This window comes from Acromyrmex echinatior, chromosome 15, assembly GCF_024713525.1.
Source record: "Acromyrmex echinatior isolate Ae372 chromosome 15, ASM2471352v2, whole genome shotgun sequence".
Taxonomy (NCBI): Eukaryota; Metazoa; Arthropoda; class Insecta; order Hymenoptera; family Formicidae; genus Acromyrmex; species Acromyrmex echinatior.
In genome coordinates, this window is record NC_141866.1 from 7,953,259 (window position 1) to 7,973,515 (window position 20,257).

Here is a 20,257-nt window from a genome sequence, read left to right on the forward strand (position 1 = left end):
GATGACGATAGAGCGTTGGGTAGGAACGAGAAAGGGAAACGAAGGGAGGGAACGGAGACGTCGGACCGAAGCATCGCCGCGAGAGGTCGGTCATGTTCACTAAGTGACGTCACGAAGCTGTGGCGCCGCCTCCGAGAGCCAGCGAGCCGGGCGATTGGTTGAGAGAAATGATGGCAGGCGCGCTTGCCAATCGATTGCCTACGGTGCGTAGTACGGAGCGCAGCACATCGGTCGGATATGGTCCCCACTATACCCGCAAGGTGGAACATGAGAAGAGGGGCGCTCAACGCTGGAAGAAGGGAGACGACCGCCTTCTCGGCAGGAAGCTGTAGCTCGTATTCCAAGGCGTGTGTGGATGGTTAGACTTCAGATAGTTTCGTGCTCTCGTAGAGAGTGGAGGTTCCTTCGCTTCTGCATCGGATCGTTCATTGTAATTTTCCAATATAGTGGAAGCAGAGAAAGGAGCAATAGGAAATAGAAGCCTTAGTCAACGCTTTTAGTCGTGCGTGTTGTAGTTGTAACCCCGTCGCATCGGATTACCAACAAAGTGCATACGCGGGTGAAAACTAAAGAATTCTTGGAGAATTCTTGAAGAAGTCTTGAAGACAAAAGACAGTGTCCGTGAACTTAACGAATTATTGGTTTTCGCGTTGATGATTTGTCTTCTCGCATTTCTTGTGTCGCACGCGCCGTTTAGGAGGTGCCATCGTCCCTTTTCAAAGGAGACCGCCGCTTCGGAGCATTCGCGTTTAGTTGGCGCGTCGTTGCCGCATTGTCGTGACGCGATTCGTCGAGCGTACTGTGGCTCGCAGCCAGTCAGAATAGCTGGCGAATGGCACGGAGTGGTGAGAGACTAGCAGTGAGGGGAAGAAAGTGAGTGTAGTCAGTTCGCGTACAGACATTCTGAACAGTGGATCGCTTCAAGTGTTCCTCTGGATTTTCAAAGAGCATAAGAAGAGAAAAACGAATTAACGTACGTATCGCGAAACAATGTACGGAGAACTATATATGATAGTATGTCGATAGCTAGTGATGCTTCTCGTCGAGACCGTGTCCGTATGGAGTTTGTTTCGTGAACGATACTCGTAATTAAATTCGAACACTGCGCAAAACGAAGATTTGGTTCGCAGTTGATGGATACGAAGATCATCGCAGCACGGAATAGTCGTTCGAGACTGCCACATCATTCGACCGATACGCTCATGCGATCGTGTGATCGATTGATCGCATAAACTGGTGACGCTGGAAACGTGCGTGAACGCTTAGCGATTCATTCTTACGGAGTGTCTTAATAGTGATTATTATCAGTGACTTAGAGAATTTGCGATTGACTTTCATGTCATCGCTTCGTGGACAGAGGTGAACTTAAAGAAAAGACCAGTGGTAATTTGGACACGAGTTTATCCCAGTGTGATAGATTGACATTTTCGGCGTGCCCCGTTGATTTTCTTGACGTCGAACGGTATCAGAAAAGGGCAGCAAACTGTACGGGCACAGGCAAGAAGAGATGCACACGATGGAGACGGACTTGAAGGGCGGCAGTCTGCATGCTCAGATGCCACCGCATCCACATCAGGGTGTATCACCGATGGGCCATCATACAGGGATGTCTCCTTATGGATCTTTAGGCTCGATAGTTCATAGCTCTGCACTGTCGGGAAGTCCACCCAACGCGGGTGGCTTGAGTCTTGGTCTTCAACATCATCACCAAACTTCTCAGCATCATTATGCAATGTCAGCTGCCGCCGTCGCCGCCGCAGCTGTACAACAGCAGCAGCAACAACAGCAACAACAGAGCATGCACGCAATGGCGGTCCAACAGAGCGCTCAGCAACAGCAACATCACGCTCATCAGCAATCTCAACAGCAGCAGTCGCAATCACAGCAACATCATCAAGCTAATAATCATAGCAATCCAAATAATCCTAACAACCCCAACAATTCTTCCAACGCCAAGAATAATAACATGGATCGCGTAAAGAGGCCGATGAATGCTTTCATGGTATGGTCGCGTGGGCAGCGACGTAAAATGGCTCAAGAAAACCCCAAAATGCACAATTCTGAAATATCGAAACGCCTTGGTGCCGAATGGAAACTTCTCAGCGAAGGGGAAAAGCGTCCGTTTATCGACGAAGCGAAGCGGCTGCGTGCTGTTCATATGAAGGAGCATCCCGATTACAAGTATCGGCCGCGCCGCAAGACAAAGACGCTCGTAAAGAAAGACAAGTTCCAGCTCAGCGGAGTTGGTGGAGTCAGCGGAATGCTCGGCGTGGATCAACGGCAAGTGGGTACCAGTGGAGGACCTCAGCAACCGCAATTGCCGCGTGACGTATATCAGATGCCCAACGGATACATGCCCAACGGTTACATGATGTCTGATCCGACATCGTATCAACAACACGTTGCGTATAGCAGTCACATGAGTACAGCAACCGCTGCCTCAACTGTGGCCTACCCCAGGTACGATTCTATGGGACATCACATCAGTGGCAGCAGTCCCAGCCCTATCAACATGAACGGCTATGGCGGATACGGCGGATATGGTGCTACTGTACCTGGCGGATCACCATCACCTTACCATCAGGCTCAAACGGGTTCTCAAATATCCAGTAGTCATAGTCCTAGTGGCAGCAGCATAAAGTCCGAGCCGACGAGCCCGGCGAGCGGTGGCATACACACACCGACGCCGACGGGCGGCCCAACGACGACGGGCGCGGCTGGTCCTGCCGGCCAGGTCAAGAGGGAATACATGGGACAGCAACAAGCGAACCAACAGACACAAGGCGATCTTCGGCAGATGATCTCAATGTATCTGCCACAAGGCATCGAGCAGGGAGTCGTGCAACACGGAAACGTCTATCCACCGGGTCCATCACCTGATTCTTTGACGCAGCACCATACCATGCAGCCCATTTCACACATGTAAGTTATTATATTGTACAAAAAAAAATAGAGAAAAAAATAGAGGCTTCTTTTTCATACATATTCTCTCTTATCTAGGTTTGCTTGCGAGTAGTTTTTTTAAAATCGTGAAAATGGGATAAACCGTGACGTTCGATATGATTACATCTCGACATCTTATAGTCCTTTAAAATATGCAATAAATGGGACTGTATTTTTTTTTTATATACAGTATTTCTTTTAGAAATTAGACTGCATTTTTTGCTATTATCTACACTTTTCTCAATCAAAATTACATGAATATCAAATGTCTCTATTATAATATTATTTGGTACGAATGAACTACCGCAAGCTTATTACTATAAACTAAGCATAATATTTACATTCAAAGGGAAAGAAATGTTTTGGGTCATTGTGAACGGCGAGTTATAGTGTTTCCCGACAGATAATTTGAGTTAGTATATGTGTCTCAATCTAATCGATGTCAAGTATGACGAACACAAGCTTATCCCAATTTGACGATGATTGCACTATTCGCTTGAGTTATAATTAACTCGCTTGAGTTAAAATCACTGATGATCTTCGAATGTTATTTGAAAATCATCGAGCGAAAATTTTGCAACTTAAACATTATCGGAATCCACAGGAGGTTCGTATTATAAATCGTATTATATATATATGTAATATATGTATATATATTAGGTCATTTAAAAAGTATCCGCGGTTTTTTGTTCAATTTTTGAATGAAAAAACCGCGGATACTTTTTAAATGACCCAATAATTTTTCCATTTAATGCATTTTTTTAATTTCTCATTCAAATAAAAGCCTTCGTTTCCACATTAAAATTTTTTGCACTTGTTATTTTATTGTTGCTATAAATCTTATAAAAATTATTTCTCTAATGTAAATTCTTTTATTATATATTTCTCTATCTTTTTTTCTTTAAATAGAATTTTTATAATAACAAGAATCCTCTGTACTCCGTACATATAGTAATTCATGAGTGTCGCATTATGAATGCTCTATTTAAGAATTATTGCCTTCATCAAACGAGCGTGTAATATACCTATATAAATATTATTTATCTCTTTTTTCTAATATCTCGTTTTTATACTTACGTATTTCATGACGCGATACTCACGTTTTTCTATTGCTAAAGCAAATAATATTGCATATGCTATCGTGACGATGCTTCTGGACCTCCTTCTATCATCACACACCAATTAACTACTAAAACAGTGATCTACGATTCGCTTCTTACATCTGAAATTTGCGATCAGTTGCTTATTCGCGCACGATTATTACTATTTCAAGAGTTACCAAGGTGGAACTTGCAAGATATCATTACTCTAGAAAATTATAGACCGGCGTGTCGAGTCGGCAGGGAAGAGAAAATAAACACGTCGATTTACCTGGTACCAAGGTGCAAAAATCTTACACACTTGATAAAGCATTATCAATATGAATTTTATTAGAGAATTTTATAAGTAAACATTTGAATAACTATCGCCGGTAAGGCGAATAAAATAAAATTTATCTGTATGCATGTAAAATCTTAAACATCTAATCTTTCTTAGCTGGAATATTTATCGAAACATGATTCATATTTATTTATTCGTACTCTTTATGCAAATGTTTAAATATACGAATTTTAATTGTCACTCTTTGAACAGCTCTTATGTACTTGCTAGTACAATTAAAAAAAATTTTTTGTCTATTAATAAATAGAAAGCATATATTTGAAGTTTATAAGGGTTTATGAGAAGTTTATAGTGGATTTATAATAAACAAAGAATTTAAACAATTCTATATTTGCATTTAACTTCGGAACTTTAAGACTTAATATCCGTTTTCACCAACGTAGATTAACTTTAATTCTGTTCTAATTCTTAGAACTAGAAAAAGATGAAGAATAAGTTAAATCGAGATTAAAATTAATCTACATCGAATTTGTACAGTTTAAGGATTATTTCTATGTCTTGATAAATTACAAGTGCCAATGTTTCGTGAAAATTGCAGTTAGTTTAAGACAAGAAGCAATATAATACTATTAATCTAATTAGTAGGAACGGTAGAAATTGATAAAAATCATTAATAGATCCAACATCCTTCGTTCGCTTCGTTTATTTACACATCACATACTCATCATATACATCAAAATCAGTTCATCAATTGTATTTTTCTTATAATTCTCTTTTTTTAGACGTAAATTATCATTTGATTAAATTTTAACCCTATTTATTAAATATAAAATATAGCATATACTCAAATGATTTTACTCAAGTGATTTTTCAAAAATTTTTAATTATTTTAATTATGTGTGTATAAATCATAGTTTTGTAACACAACTATTACATTATTTTATTTTATTTCCATTGATTTTCATTGTTATTATTAATTATGCTATTTTTTATATTTATTCTTTTATTACATTATTATGTAGATACATGATAGAAATTTTAAAGTCTAGATATCGAATTATTTTTTACGTAGGTCCAGAAGCAGAGTTCACGATACTGTATGTTTAATTTGAAACTTATAAATTATTTATCTTTATAAATTTTTTTTTTTATTTATTTTCAGATTAAGTTTATTCACACTATTATTAGATGATTATTAACGAGTGCTCAAAATTTTTATTTGTGAAAATAAAAATTTTGCGTTTAATTAACGAAATTTAATTGGCGAGGGATTAATTAATTGTAGAGAGAGAAATAGTTTCATTGAAGTATGGTATAGGTTGAGTCAAAAAACGAAATTTTTTAGAAACAATTATTATTTAGAGGATTCATTATAATATAATATTGAATTAAATAAAACTAAAAAGTAATTTCGTATTTTGTGGGTACATGTAATGTAATGTAAAAATACGAAGTTACTTTTTTACTCAATCCAATGTTTAGCAAAATAGTTTTTTCTCAAGTTTTATTTTGGCTTACACGACCTTTTTCAGTTGATTCTCTTACGTTTTTTAAATAATTACCATGACAATTTCACACCAACTCACACTTAGATACCATTTCACTCTGTCACGATGAATTAATCACGAAAATTTCGTCTGACTCATCCTATCTCTCTATCGATGAACATAGTGAATTGTTAATGCTAGAAATTCACTGATTTAACACCCTATGACCCAACCTAACAGCATACATGCATGATATTCGTAGGAATCTCGTAGCTTAAAGAGACGCAAACATGGATGGACGCTGTGCAAATGGAAGCCCCGTAAAAAATAACGATGGGAGAAAAAAAAAGAAAATAAAAAAGAAAAAACGCGCAAAAGATGGAATGCGAAATAAAGAGAAACGCATAACTTATAGCGCGAGAGAAAGAAAGAGGGAGGGAGGGTGATAGAAGGGGGGAGGGAGGGGAAAGAGAAAATGGATGCAGGCAGAAAAAAATACAAAATATAATTTTAAGACAATTTTCACGGAAAAGATGAATACAGTCTACGAGCGTATATAATCATATTCCACATTACAACTTGTCAACGTAGAAAATTATCAGAATAAGATTTTATATATATATATATATATATATATATATATATATATTTTTTTTTTTAGATCAATTTGAAATTTAACTAAGACACGCGTAAAGAAAACTTTAAATTTTTATCGGATGTAGAACGATTTTTTAACGAAGACATGTTTACACTGGAGAGCAGATGATACATAACATCAGTGAAGATATGTACAATATAAAGAAAGATCTTAGTTAAATTTTAAATTTTAGTTTAAAAACATAATGTATATGTACACACACATTTTTTGTCTTTTCCATGAAAATTTTCTCAAAATTATGTTATGTTTTTTTTCTTCTTCTGTTATTATCTCTTTGTTTCTCTTTCTTTTTTGCTACACTATGCCTTTCTCTTTATTTATTTCGAAATATTAAGAATAACATTGTACATTTTTTACATAATAGTTATCTTCACTGGTTTTATGTAACATATATCTTCATATGATTTCCGGTCCATAAACATACTTTGTTACGAAAAAAATCGTTTTACATCCGATAAAAATTTAGTTTACGCGTATCTTAGATAAATTTTAAATCCTAGATTCACTTAAAAGAAAGGAACACTGGTTCTCAATATAAAACTGACATGATATAAGTTAAGTTTTTTATGCATTATCTAGACTTGTCCAATTTGAGTCAAAACGCAAAACCATGTACGCAAAAAAATTCAATTTGAGTAAAATTTCACGGGCTGTGAAGTATTGGTAAATGTCGCTCAGACGCGTATCAAAACTTTACAGTCTTCGAAATCTTGCTCACATATTGATTTCTTTGCATCGATGGCTTTGCATTTTGCCGTACATATAATATACAAATTATTAAATTCTGTTATTAATTTTCAGATGTATTCAAAGTATATGTACATATTTCTTTTATTTACAAACGAAAATGATGAAAATGAAAAGATATTTGGATTAGAATAAATACGATATAATGATATGATTTGATTGAAGGAAGAATAATAAGAATAACTAAAAAATCACGTTCTTCTTCACTTTCTTCTATCATTACTAATAAGAACGAATATTATAACGGAGAATGCGTAATATCATTTAATTACAATAATACAATATAAATTAATATTTAGTTGGTATTATATAGTAGTAGCGAATACTATAAATAGTTGATATTGTAAATGTTTGGATGACGAATTATATAAAAAAAAATATCTCGTTCATGTTTGTTCTGAAAATGGAGCTGATTCCATATTTTTTTATATTCTATATAACAAATTATATTTCACTAACACTTTGTTAATAGAAAATCTCAACCCATACATTAGAATAAGCTCTATCTTAAGAATTTAAGAAAATTCATGGAAATACATATCTTTTTTACACATAGACTCCTCACTGGTTTTACATTATATACATCGTTATGTGGTTCTCAGTATAAATAAATATTTACATTGTTTTATTTTTGAAATTTTATTATTGTGAAATCTAAAACCAATTTATTGGTTATGATAAAATTGATTATGATAAAATCAAAATACTGGACACAGAACATTGCATATTCACAAAATATTCATTAAATAAGATGCTTGGTAAATAAACATTTTGTACATGTAACATTCTCTTAATATCTGTTCGTGAAATCTTTTCTATTGTTTAGAAAAAAATTTTCTTTAAGTTTTAGATAAATTTCAAACCATTATATAAAAAAAAGAAAAAGTCAGAACACAAAATTGACTTTTGATATGAGTGCTTAAAGATATTTTATTAATTTTCCATTAATTTTCATTCAAAAAAGTTATCGTGACTTTCCTAAAAAAATATAATAAAATAATTGGTTAGAATTTTTTTTATATGTAAATTAATATTTACACTGGAAACCACATGACAATGAATATACTCGAATCCATTTTCAGAACAAATGCGAACAAGATTTGACTCTTTTTTTACATACTTTTTTTTTTAAATAATATTCATATTTTTATTATATTATGATTATCATATACTATATATCCTCCATTAATTCTTGTTGAAAATGTGATTTTTTTTAGTTACTCTTAACAATCTCGCTTCAATAATTCTTTAAATAAATCGTTGACATTTGCGTTTCTAAATAAAGGAGACATGTATATACAATATATATATAACTTTAAAGTACGTCTGAATATGTCTGTAAATTAACAAAAGAATTTAGTGATTTACATGTACATCACCTACAATGACGAATACCGTATTTCAAAAAAGATTACAATCTCGAAATCTGAACTGATTTCGATATTTTTTTTTAAAGAAAGTTGAATAATTTTGTTTTGGAACAATTTTGTTAAATCAAATTTTTGTTGCTTTCCTGTTTTATTAAATTCGACATAAAGGGAGAGATTAGATTTAAAAAGTTTTCAATCAAATAGTAACTCAGTTAATATGGCATTTAATTTAACATCAAACGAATTGGCAGCTGAAAATTTCTTATTGCATGAATAAAATCAATATAAATTAAATAAAAAAATTAAGAAAGTAAATAAAATTTTTTAAATGATAAAAAAAGTGTAGTGTTACTTAATAGAGTTTTGTTTATTAAAAAACAACTATTTCAATTAATTTCATTTATTAATTTAAGGTTAGATTCAGTGATTATGTTAATTTGTGTACAGCTTTTTAAACATCATTTTAAAATTTGAGTGATAAGTAAAAATAAAAAATGATTTAAAAAAGTGTAGTGTTACTTACAGTTTTACTAAAAACTAGATACTAGAAAACTACTAAATTTCAATTAATTTTGTTTATTAAATTAAGATAAGATTTAGTGATTACGTTAGTTTGTATGACTTTTTAAACATCATTTTAAAAATCGAATGTTATCAATATTCGATTGATGTTAAATTAAATATGCCATATTAAATAAATTACTGTTTGGTTGAATACTTCTTAAATCTCTCTCTTTATGTTTAATTTAATAAAAAAGAGAAGCAATAAATTCGACAAAGTTGTTCCAAATTTAATTAATTTTCACTTAAAAAAAAAAAGTATCGAAATCTGTTCAAATTTCGAGACTATAGCCTTTTTTGAAAGACGAAATTTTATTCGGTCCTACTGTGCGTCGATTTCCCAATATATTTATTTAATGCATAAGAAACTCTACTTATCGCATATATTTATAATTTTATTTTAAAAATATATGTATATACTTTTAAAAAAGTAGTCAGAAATCACGATAACTTGTTTGAATGAAAATTAATGAAGTATCTTTAAGCACATATACAAGATCAAATTTGTGTTCAGATACAATCTTTCTTTTATATTAATTTACGGTTTGGAATTTATCTAAAAACTTAAAGAAAATTTAACAATTCTAAACAATGTCTAGAGAATATTTCACGAGCAGATATTAACGTTACACGTACAAAAGCGTATTTGGAAATTATCTTCGTTATTGACGAGTATTTTGTATACGAGTATGCGACACTTTATATTAAACATTCTGCCTATCATTGTCATTTTATATTTTACAATATATTATAAATCCATTCGCAAGACAAATTGATAATAAAAGTTTGTCCACTTAAAGATAATTTGGATTATGGTCAACGGAATGTTAACAAATTAGGTTAACGAAAATTTTGAAATTATAAAAAATTGAGGCCGTATAGTGTATTCAATTAAACATATAAAATAGACACTAGTGACTCAGTAAAGTACGTTTTGCTGAGCTTGATTGAATATACTATACTTTCCCTCAATCTTTTATACAATTTCAAAATTTAATTTGCTCAAATCTCGCTTTATCCTATCTTTGCAGACCGGCATTTCCTCAAAACATTCACTCATATTCTTATTTTTTCCTTCTTTTGCCAATTATGTAGAAATATTTATATATACATGTATATGTATTTATACTATATGTAAAAAATATATATAATATGTGATGCATTTTCTTATATTTATAATAATATTTATTGGATAATCTGCATATATTATTAAAATATATGTTTAATGTATCATATATAATTATATATATTTAGACAGATGTAATTATTAATAATTTTTATATTTTATTTTTTATTGTTATATTAATTTTGCTGGAAACAAATTTGTCGTTGCACGAATTCTGTACACATATTTTGATTACACACTAAATCTGTATCTGTATCAATATCTGTATGACCGTCCCCGATTTTGAAAAGCATTAAAATTAATCAAAATAAACTATTATATTGTAGGAATTATATTTCTTTGATTATATTCTATTATGATTTAGTAGATATCCAAAGACCATTTTATGTTTGAAGCTTTATATTCGGAGAGGTTTCATGGTATGGAATAGCGTACTCGAATTTAGAATTTTTCACAAAACATGTTTCAACAAACTTTATACAAGTGCATATTATATCTATATGTGATAAATAACATAATTTCAATAATCATCTCGTGCTTACTCTTCTCAAGACGCATTCCACAAAATGAATATCTCGAATATACAAGTTGTGTACATATGATCGATTTAACGCAAAATTATCGTGAACTCTGTACTGTATATACGTTACGTATGTTAGAATAATATTATAAATTTATCGATATATAATACAGATATATATTGAACATTATAACTGAATCTTGTGTTTTCAATTTGACCTTTACATCATCTTTCGCATCCGACATCCTCTTGACACAATATTTTTATTGTGATATTACGATTATATATATATATATAAATTGTAACGATAAAATAAGATTCGTTGAAAACAATTTAATTAAATAGTTCACATTAAATAGCGAGAAAATAATCCCGTTTACGACTGATAATTCGTAAATATTATATCGATACAAAGATTAATTGGAACGAAAAATAAAAGTCTAAGACAGGAAATCTAACGAGCAATACAATTTTTCTAACGTTTTCATCATATATATTGCGTCATCTTATATATTGCTGCAGTGATAGAAAAATGATATAGTTCAAAATTTGCAACTTGTCAGACCATTTTGTAAACTGGAACAGTATCTTAATTAAGATAATAAATATAGAAATAATTATAACTTTATTTTCTTTTTAATTATAATGTATTGTTTAGAATTATAAATTTTTAAAACTTGAACTCTAGCATAGTGTATCCCTTATCAAAATAACACTTTTCCATAAAAATTAGTTTTTAGGTTTTATATTAATTTTTTACTCTTATCATTTTTTTTATCAACGTAGCAATATATGCAATTAGAATTTTAATTTACAATCATCGTTGATAATTTTTTAGAAAAGCGATGTAATGATTTTTGTGTCAAATTTTCGATCACTCAACTGCGAAACGAAATTCTCTTGCTTATAACAAGTCAATGTCAAATTGCATATAAACGGCACGATGAATCCACATAAATAGACATGCCCTACGATTTGCACAAATGATTTTTTGCTGTAAGTAGGATTTTTATTCTCCCGATAGGTCACATAACGCGCATTCGCGAAATCATCCCGATAAATATGTATTTAATATATCGTATATGCATAAATGTGCGCGCCGAACGCGGTATATGGCCGAGTGGAGACATTAATTCGCGCCAATAAATATTCCCATCGTTCCGGCACATAAACCCCGGCGTTTGTCATACACACGCAGTCATTTCGGTTAAAAGGCATTCCCTCCGCCACTGAATGCAAATGTGAGTAGCTCGTTGTGCGTGCCGCTAGGGTCTCTAAAGTGCTTTCAATTACGCGTTCCACCTAACGTTCCGACGCGACGCGACGCGACGCGACGCGACGGTCCTGCATGCGGAGAGCCGTTTTCCTATGTTTTACATAACTGGGATTTTCAAGTGTTTCACGCCCCACGAGGACACGCATGCTGCGTGTCGCACGGCGGCGGCGGTGGCGGTGACGGCGTAGCATACCGGTGTACGTGAACGGAATATGCGTGAAGTGCGAGAGCTCGTCATTATTTAATACCTATCGCCTCATCCGCTTTCTTCGTTTTTTTTCTCTGTTTTACCTCTTCCCGATCCACAATCTTCCGCGATGTTTAACTCTTGAGAGGTCGCGCTTGATGACGAGCGATGAGACGGAAAATTGTTTTCTTCTCGCGCGATTATACTACGTGACATTGATTGTTTGGAATATAAGATCGCTACCAAGCGCATAATTTGCATCCGCACGTATACCAGAAACTAAAACACAAGAAATAGAACTCTCGTATATATTATTCCAACATAATAAAAAGATGAAAAAGGCCTACGAGAAAATAAGGTGTATATTTTTAATAGTAATTTTTAATATTATGATATAAAAGATGAGACGTTCGATTTACTCAGCCATAAAGATATAATCCATATAAACGTAAAATTTAAATAACATTAAATGATACTAAGTACAAATCACGCGAGGCACATCACAATTTTACAAACAGTAATTTCCTTCTTACGTTTATTATAACGGCCTATGTGCGAGTCCATGATTCGTTGCTATGTATAGACATGGACTAAGTCGAGTATTAAAATATGGAATAGATCGCAGATCCTATGCAGATCCAAGATATCAATTGCGTATGGATATTAAACTGTGTCATTATGAGAGAAAGTTAATAACAGCCATTAATTTTCAAAGAGTTAAAGTTTAAAAAAAATGTACTTACAGTATACATGTCTGAGTATCCGATTTTCTCGTAAATATCTGTTATGTTAGCGCTTCGAGATGTGAGAACGAAATGTGACTGTTTTATACGCGAAGAATTTAACACAACGAACAGACGAAAATGTATGTTTATATGACTTTCCTTAATTTGTCAATAATATTAAAATAGGATTCGTCCAACAGCTCCGTATCTTTTCTTAAATTAAAACCATTTGTTTTTTAATGTGTAACATTTCTGAGATTAATCTTTTATGATATCTCGGTTTAAAGTTCAAAATTTTAACATTATTCCAATCAAGTTTATGATTAAATTCTATAATGGACTGTAATGTAAGAACAATAACAATACTATAATGTCGAGACTAACATAAAAAAAATATCTGAAATAGTCACATCTGCGATAAATGAGGATCTTTGATATTGTAATATTAAAATTTGCTATTAAATATATATTTTATTTGCTCATTTATAAGCTTTTATCTTTTTATTACCAGAAATTAGGAGAAACGCGCTGCTTATTTTAACCAGGCAGAACCGGGTATCACCAGCGCGAAGCCGCCAACAACAATACTTACGGAACAACAACTTTAGATAACGTTTCTTTAAATATCCCGTGCGTGCGTAACGCGCGGCGATATACAACCGCACGATATACGAGATGGACGACATGGAGTTGATTTAACGACACTTGTTGCTCGCACAAAGTTGGATAATAATTTCAGGTCGCTTTCCGAGTTTCAGGCAACGAGTGAAGCGACGTCCAAACGTGTTGTTGTACATATATCTCCTTCTATCGCGTCATCATTTCTTTCGCGTTTGCCTTCGACTACAGCACGCGAGACTTTCCTGTTGTTATGATTGCTACTTTTATTGCCTTATAATACATTTCAATCATGTTCTCCAATTTTCTTTTAATATTAACATTCGAATATTCCTTACAATTACGAGTGCTAAAGAGCAAACGGATTAAATATTTTATAAAAGAAATAAACCTTATAAAATTTTTAATGCAGAAATAGTTGCAGAGATAGTAGAGTTGCATATCAACGAACGATTTTTTTTTTATTTACTTATTTTAATATTAATTAGATCTTCTAGTTTCATTCGATTTTGGGACATTACATGTTATTAGCATAAATATATTAGTATGCGCCTATCCTAACATTGCGTATAACTATTTCATAACAGACAGATTGTGGCTATAATGATAGTGAGGTAAAGCTGGCTTCAGCACGCGATCAAATAGCAAGGATACCTAAGAGGTGAATCGAAGAGCATCAATTTTCTCGGTCAATTTTTTCCTTCAACACCTGTTCCTTGTTTATGTGCAAATATTTTTCAATTAAAAAAATAATTTGTGAATTATCCAGCAATAATTTGTTGAACGCGATTGCTATATTTTGACTAATTGACAATCGCCGTAGATTTTTTACACGGCGATTTTTGTTGTCTCAATTGAAATGTTGACAAATCATAAATTATTTTGATAGAACTGTGATTGTCTGACATTTGATCGAGCGACATCGTTCACAGCTTACGTATCTCTCGAAGGTCAGGTTCCGTCCATCTGCGAACAAATAAATACGTCAGAAGACATATTATGTAGCGGCGAGCACGTAAACGCAGTACAAAGTTAAACTCCAATCATCATATTGAAGGCCAAAATTATTTTAACGCCTCAATCTGAAATGACGAAGGCTTGAAACCTCGGAAAAACAATATAAAAAAAGGATATTATTAGATATTTTCAGAATTCGAATAAATATTCCCGATAAATTTATATTTCTCGATGAATGTATGTAACAAATATGTCGTAACGTCCGTCACGTGCGGAGCTATTAATGACAAAATTTTTTACTCGCGGTGTACCTATATAGATATCCGCGAAATAAATCACAGGTGATTTAGATTTTTCCGATATTTGAAAATTACTGACCGCCGGGTATGCCATTTTAATCGCGCTTCCGCTTTAAAAAGTAACGTCCGCACAACAATTTCTGCATGCGCGGTTGCGAAAATATTGCATAAATACGCGGTAATGCGCAAGTGTAGTCAATCTTGAATCTGTATACGTATTTCGGAATCTACGCGGAAAGAACGATTTTACTAAAGCGTATAAAAATTAAGCCAGGTTTGAAAATATACTATGTCCATCAAAATAATTATATAGAAGCTCAAGCATGATGATAATGCTGCAAAAAAATGTGATATTCTATATACCATCCAGTTTGAGCATTCTATATTATTTTGATAATCTCTAACATTTTTATTATTTTCAGATCTGACTAAATTTTTAGATATTTACAGTAAAACCATTTTTCCTGTGTATTGGCTGTAACACAAATATTCTTTTTTTAATTTCTCTTATATCTTAACTTTTCTTATATCTTGTTTATACAACATGTTATATAATAATAATAAAAATTGTTATACGATATGAGTTGTTGAACGACACTTCAATTCTGTATAAACGCAGCAAACGTAAACGATCAGTATACGAATTCCAATGAAATGTCTAAATTCCGTCGGATAATAAAGATAAGGTTTACGTAAAAATCACGAAATGACATATGACTTGAAGCTTAATAACTGTTTGCGCCTCGCGATGAATCAATTTACGCCGAATGAGGAAAGAAAAATGATGAAAAACGAGCAAGAGAGTTCGCTTTGATGCCACTGCGCTTCAGGTCCGCTTTAATCTCGAGTCGATCCCTCGGATCACGCGTGAGTACCTCCGTGCGAAACATCCCCTCGCGAGTTGCAATTTGTAAGGTATCGCGCACCTCGCCTCCACCATAAGTCTGCCTCTATCCGTCTAATGTTCTCGCTCTCTCTCGCTATCGTGGTTCCGTTGATCCGGTTAACCTCCGTTGCCCCCTAAGTAAGATAATATTCACGGCCAATTACCTAAAACGCATTCCTTATGGCACCGCCCGTGTGCCCGAAGTATTGGCAATCTGCCACTGTGCCGATCGAGTATCCGGTGCGAAACGACCTTGTTATTAACGTTCAAGTAAGCTTTACTAGATCCGATAACCCTGATTTCGCTCTCTCCGTTACACCGTTACATCAAAATCATAAGTCGATCAAGCAGCGCTTGTCCAATATTTTTTATTCCTGATTGAATAAACTTTTTTGTACGCCTGGAGAAACGGTTCAGCTTTCATCGAAAGAATTCTCATCGTCAACTACCTGTACTCGAACGCAAATTAACAGCCAATAATGAACCGATACGCTCGTCAATAGCAACAGCAATGACGAACGCGAGATCGCGAGACGAGACTGTAACTTCTATCTGGCTTATCGGCTCGCGGGCTACTTTTCATCAGTCCTACTGACGGAAAAATCACGGCACCGAGATAATAAGTTCGCGATTACCACCAACGTCGATCCAACACGATTTCTACAGTGAGACGAGGGGATGACGGGCGCGCCGTCACCGATCGGAAGATCTAACGGATCCACTAATCCATCTCGAACGAGCGGGTTAACGAACTGCAAATCTCGCGCTTGTTATCCTGAGTGACTTAAATGATTGCATACCCTCTCTGTGGAGTCATAACCGCGATAATTACTGCGAACGTGGGTGAGCGAGAGCTCACGCCCTTCTCTTCATCTCCGAAGAACCAAGAACGTCGGGTCATTTTATCCCATGCTTTTCGATATTATGTCTGCGAGTAGCATATGCAATTACCTTTTTGTACACGGGTTTTCTGAAGCATCTAAAAATTTAGCTAAGTACAAATCTAAGAATAATTATGTCAGACGCTGATTGTTAGAATATCATCTTTTTGCTGTATTGCTCATCATACTTGAATTTTCTGCATAATTATTTTGATGGTCCCACAAAATTATTTTCAGATTTGTATTTGTCTAAATTTTTGGATGCTTCAGCAAAATCGTTCTTTCCATGTAGTTTTCTAAATTGGTATACAAAAATGTTTATTTGAGAATTTATTAATATGTTCATATATAAATGTGAAAATTAATACATTAGAAGAAATCTTTTATTAACATTTTTTATTAATTTTACCTTCTAGGAATACTTTTAATTATCTGCTGTTTTAATTTCCCATGTTTAAATTCTTCTTTTATCGATTTTTCTCATTTGATTAAGATACATTTCTTCCTTTTAGTTTGCATTTTTTTTAGGTTTTTTTTATTAGAATTTCATCACGATTTATATTTTCTAAATTTTTGTAATTAAAACGCCCTATAAATATGCTCGGTGGAATAATAAAAAAAGAAGGAAAAGTGCAAAAAGTAACAGCTAAAAAGAAACGATTCAGACGTAGAGCTTCTTTCGCGCTCGTCGTTTCGCATTTATGGTACCAGCGCGCGACAGTTATGGCAACGAACGGCCGTCGAAAATCCAGTCAGACCTTCCAATTTGTTAATTGGCACGATAACGTACGCGCATCGTATATTCTGACGAACCACCATCGTCTCTCTCTTCGTTCCATCTCGCTTTTTTACTGTTACATCGTGTTCGCATGATTAAGACTCGTAATCACATGTCGTTCGTTAAAGCGAACACAGATAACTCGAACTGAATTTTTTTCTCCAGTTTTACGCTCGCTCGCCTCCCGGATCGATTCATAAACACGAAAAATGATGTACGCTGTAATTATTCACAGAGATGGGTCTCGATAAAATTTGAGAAATCTTACACCCGGTAATTTCAGGTAACTCGAACGTTTACATTCGTGCTTGTCAGCGCTTAAGCTGGAAGTAACACCTTGCAGCAATCATGCTGCAAAAAAAAAAAATAACGCCTGAAATCTGAAAAATTTATTAACGTGTCGTTTTCGTTTACTCACATCGAGCACGCGATTGAATTAATCGTTAATTACAGGCTAACGAAATATACGTCAGTTTCAATGATAAAATCTGCGAAAAGGAAGTCTCTCCGACGAAGGCTCGTATAATAAAGATATTATCCCAGAATATTTTTATGAATATCTGATGCAAGAAAGAAAGTAATTTTTGTCCGGAGGTATTCGCGGGCATTCACGCGTTAAAGGAGAGGGTAGCCGCGAAGAAAAAAATGGCAAAAAGATGGCGAAGAGGCCGAGGGGTTGCGTTCACGCACGGAGACGGCTGTTACAAACTGGTCGGACTAGCCTCCGGGTCAGTTTATCGCAAACAAATGGGTTACGCTTGTTCGACGCCGTATTTCACCGGAATTTATTGTTTATTATTCCGCCGGCTCGGGATGATATAGAGCCATGTTTGCTCGTAGTAGCGTTAATGTCGTTAATAGCATCACCGGTCCGAACTGAACCGCCAACCACCGGGAGCCGGCAAACCCTAAAACAAGTTCCTCATTTCTTTCTCCCGTTACTCTTCGAACTGTTAGTGCAAGAAAGTTCAATACTTTTCTATTTTCTTCATTAGTCTTTAATAAAAAAAAAAAATTAGAATCAAGATCTGAGGAAGCGAGAAAGCGAGAAAGCAAGAAAGAAGATCATATTATAACTAGAAAATACAGAGAAATAGATCTCAAGTAGAAAAATGTCTGAGAAATTGGCCATTGGCCAGTTTTTACCGAGCAGTAACTATCCAGTAATTAACCAGAAATCTTAGATAAATCTAATCAATGACTAACCAGAAACTAGCGAGGTCAGATGAATCAATAAATACCTAATTTCTAGCTAGTAAAATTCTAGCCGAAAAATTCTAATTGTTAAATTGTTTTCTATAAGGCGTTTGTTGTTATTCTTGGCAAGCCTAAAAAACGTCAAAATAATCGAACGAAAATGTACAAAGAGAAGTACAAGAAAAATAAAATTAACAAAGATAACAAGGAAGATAGGAAAAATAATATAAATAAAAGAAAATGACAAAGAAAGTGGTCTTCTCTCTTACTTGTTCGTAGGGAATTTAATTAGCTCAATGTAATATAAAAGGTCAGGTTTAAGGACTAAGAGCACGGATTGTGCGTGCTACGTCGACTCCTTAATCATTCGTTTTGTGACGTGCACGCGCCGTCGCAACCCGCACGAAGTTCGTATCACGCCGATCGCTTAAACTTAAACCGTCCTGGACCTGACGCTAATGCGTTCTTAATGTGACAAATTCGTCGCGGGTAAACACTCGGAGCTCGGCCCGCTTCACAAGATGCGGGAGATTATCAACGTTCGTCGTGTATATACAATTTTCATTCCCGTACGCTTTCCCATCGTGCCGTTTTATTTCGAATTGAGCAACAGAATTCGAATGCTTCGCGGACGCGCGCGGGCTCTTCCGTTTCTGATTGTGACAGGTAAATGTTTTCGCCAACTAGAATTGCCCATTGCAGAACTATCACGCGAAACATACGCACACCGCAATAAAGATGCCGTTGTTTTACGAGCAATTTCGGAGTAATACGAACAATACGCTGCAGTTTCCCGACATTAGAACGGTTCGCTTGTCATTCCCTTGCACGCGACACCGATTTACTTTCGTCTTAAAGTTGTTTGAAAAATCAAGGCACGAATGTGTAATACGAAGCGCAAAAGGGAAACACATTTCTCTTGTAAAAACGTTCGATTTTCCATATTTCATCACGGAAAAAATAGATTTAGTAGTTCAGCATTTATATATAATTATAAAGATTTGATGATTCAACAGTGACTGTAAGCAATTATCAGTATGCTAATTCATTTAATTCTTTACTACAATGAAAATTCAACAAGTTTTCTTCATTACAGCATCAAAAATACGTGCCATCTTAGCAGGTTTTGTTAAAAATTTTGATCTATGTTATGTATTGAATTGATTTTTATAAAAAGTTATCTTTGCTGTATTAACAAAAATTTATTGTTATTACAAAATATGATTACCTATACATATAATTGCTATTTTTATTCACCTGTATAATTTTGCAGTTAATTAAAAATGCTATGCCACATCTAATTTGCTGTAGCAGCCAATATTTTCTTTCAAGTGTACTTCAATATAGAAAATTAGCTGTCTGTCTATATTATGACTGTAGATTCGCTAAATAGTCAGTAAAGTTTTTAATTACTTTTAACAAATCTTTTTCTGTGACGATATTTCCCAAAACTGATTACTATTTTCTCTTTTGTAGCCTATCCGGAGATTTGATTCGGGTAATTTTCGGACAAATTCGTTCGCGCTACGGTCAGTAATTTTGCAGGTGCAAACAGCTCCTCGTAATCGAGTTAATATTTATAGGTATTTGTCCGCCTTCACGTCCTTCGGAATGTGCCGCGTACAAACGTGAATTACGCCAGGGTGGACGTTAATTTATGC

General features: G+C 34.1%; 1 protein-coding gene and 1 long non-coding RNA gene across 7 annotated transcripts in view; one reads left to right on the forward strand and one right to left on the reverse strand.

The window, feature by feature from the left end:
• Positions 1-300: 300 nt before the first annotated feature.
• SoxN (SRY-box transcription factor soxNeuro) overlaps positions 301-20,257 on the forward strand; it is a 125,710-nt gene continuing 105,753 nt past the window's right edge. The window contains exons 1-3 of one of the 6 annotated variants that reach the window (XR_015547601.1): positions 301-2,922; positions 3,001-3,550; positions 6,073-10,990. Coding sequence is in view for 4 of the 6 variants with exons in the window: in XM_011057690.2 (XP_011055992.1) it covers positions 1,508-2,922; positions 6,073-6,088 (1,431 nt within the window). In the remaining 2 variants the exon portion in view is untranslated. Of the gene's footprint in view, positions 2,923-3,000; positions 3,551-6,072; positions 10,991-20,257 lie in introns of those variants that run through there. The other 5 variants (XM_011057690.2, XM_011057688.2, XM_087414003.1 and 2 more) reach the window with 5 other exon arrangements.
• LOC105147002 (uncharacterized) lies at positions 11,125-19,506 on the reverse strand. Its single transcript, XR_846251.2, has 3 exons — positions 12,999-19,506; positions 12,789-12,923; positions 11,125-12,534 (listed from the first exon to the last, which is right to left on the reverse strand). It is a non-coding gene; the product is annotated as an uncharacterized LOC105147002 (long non-coding RNA).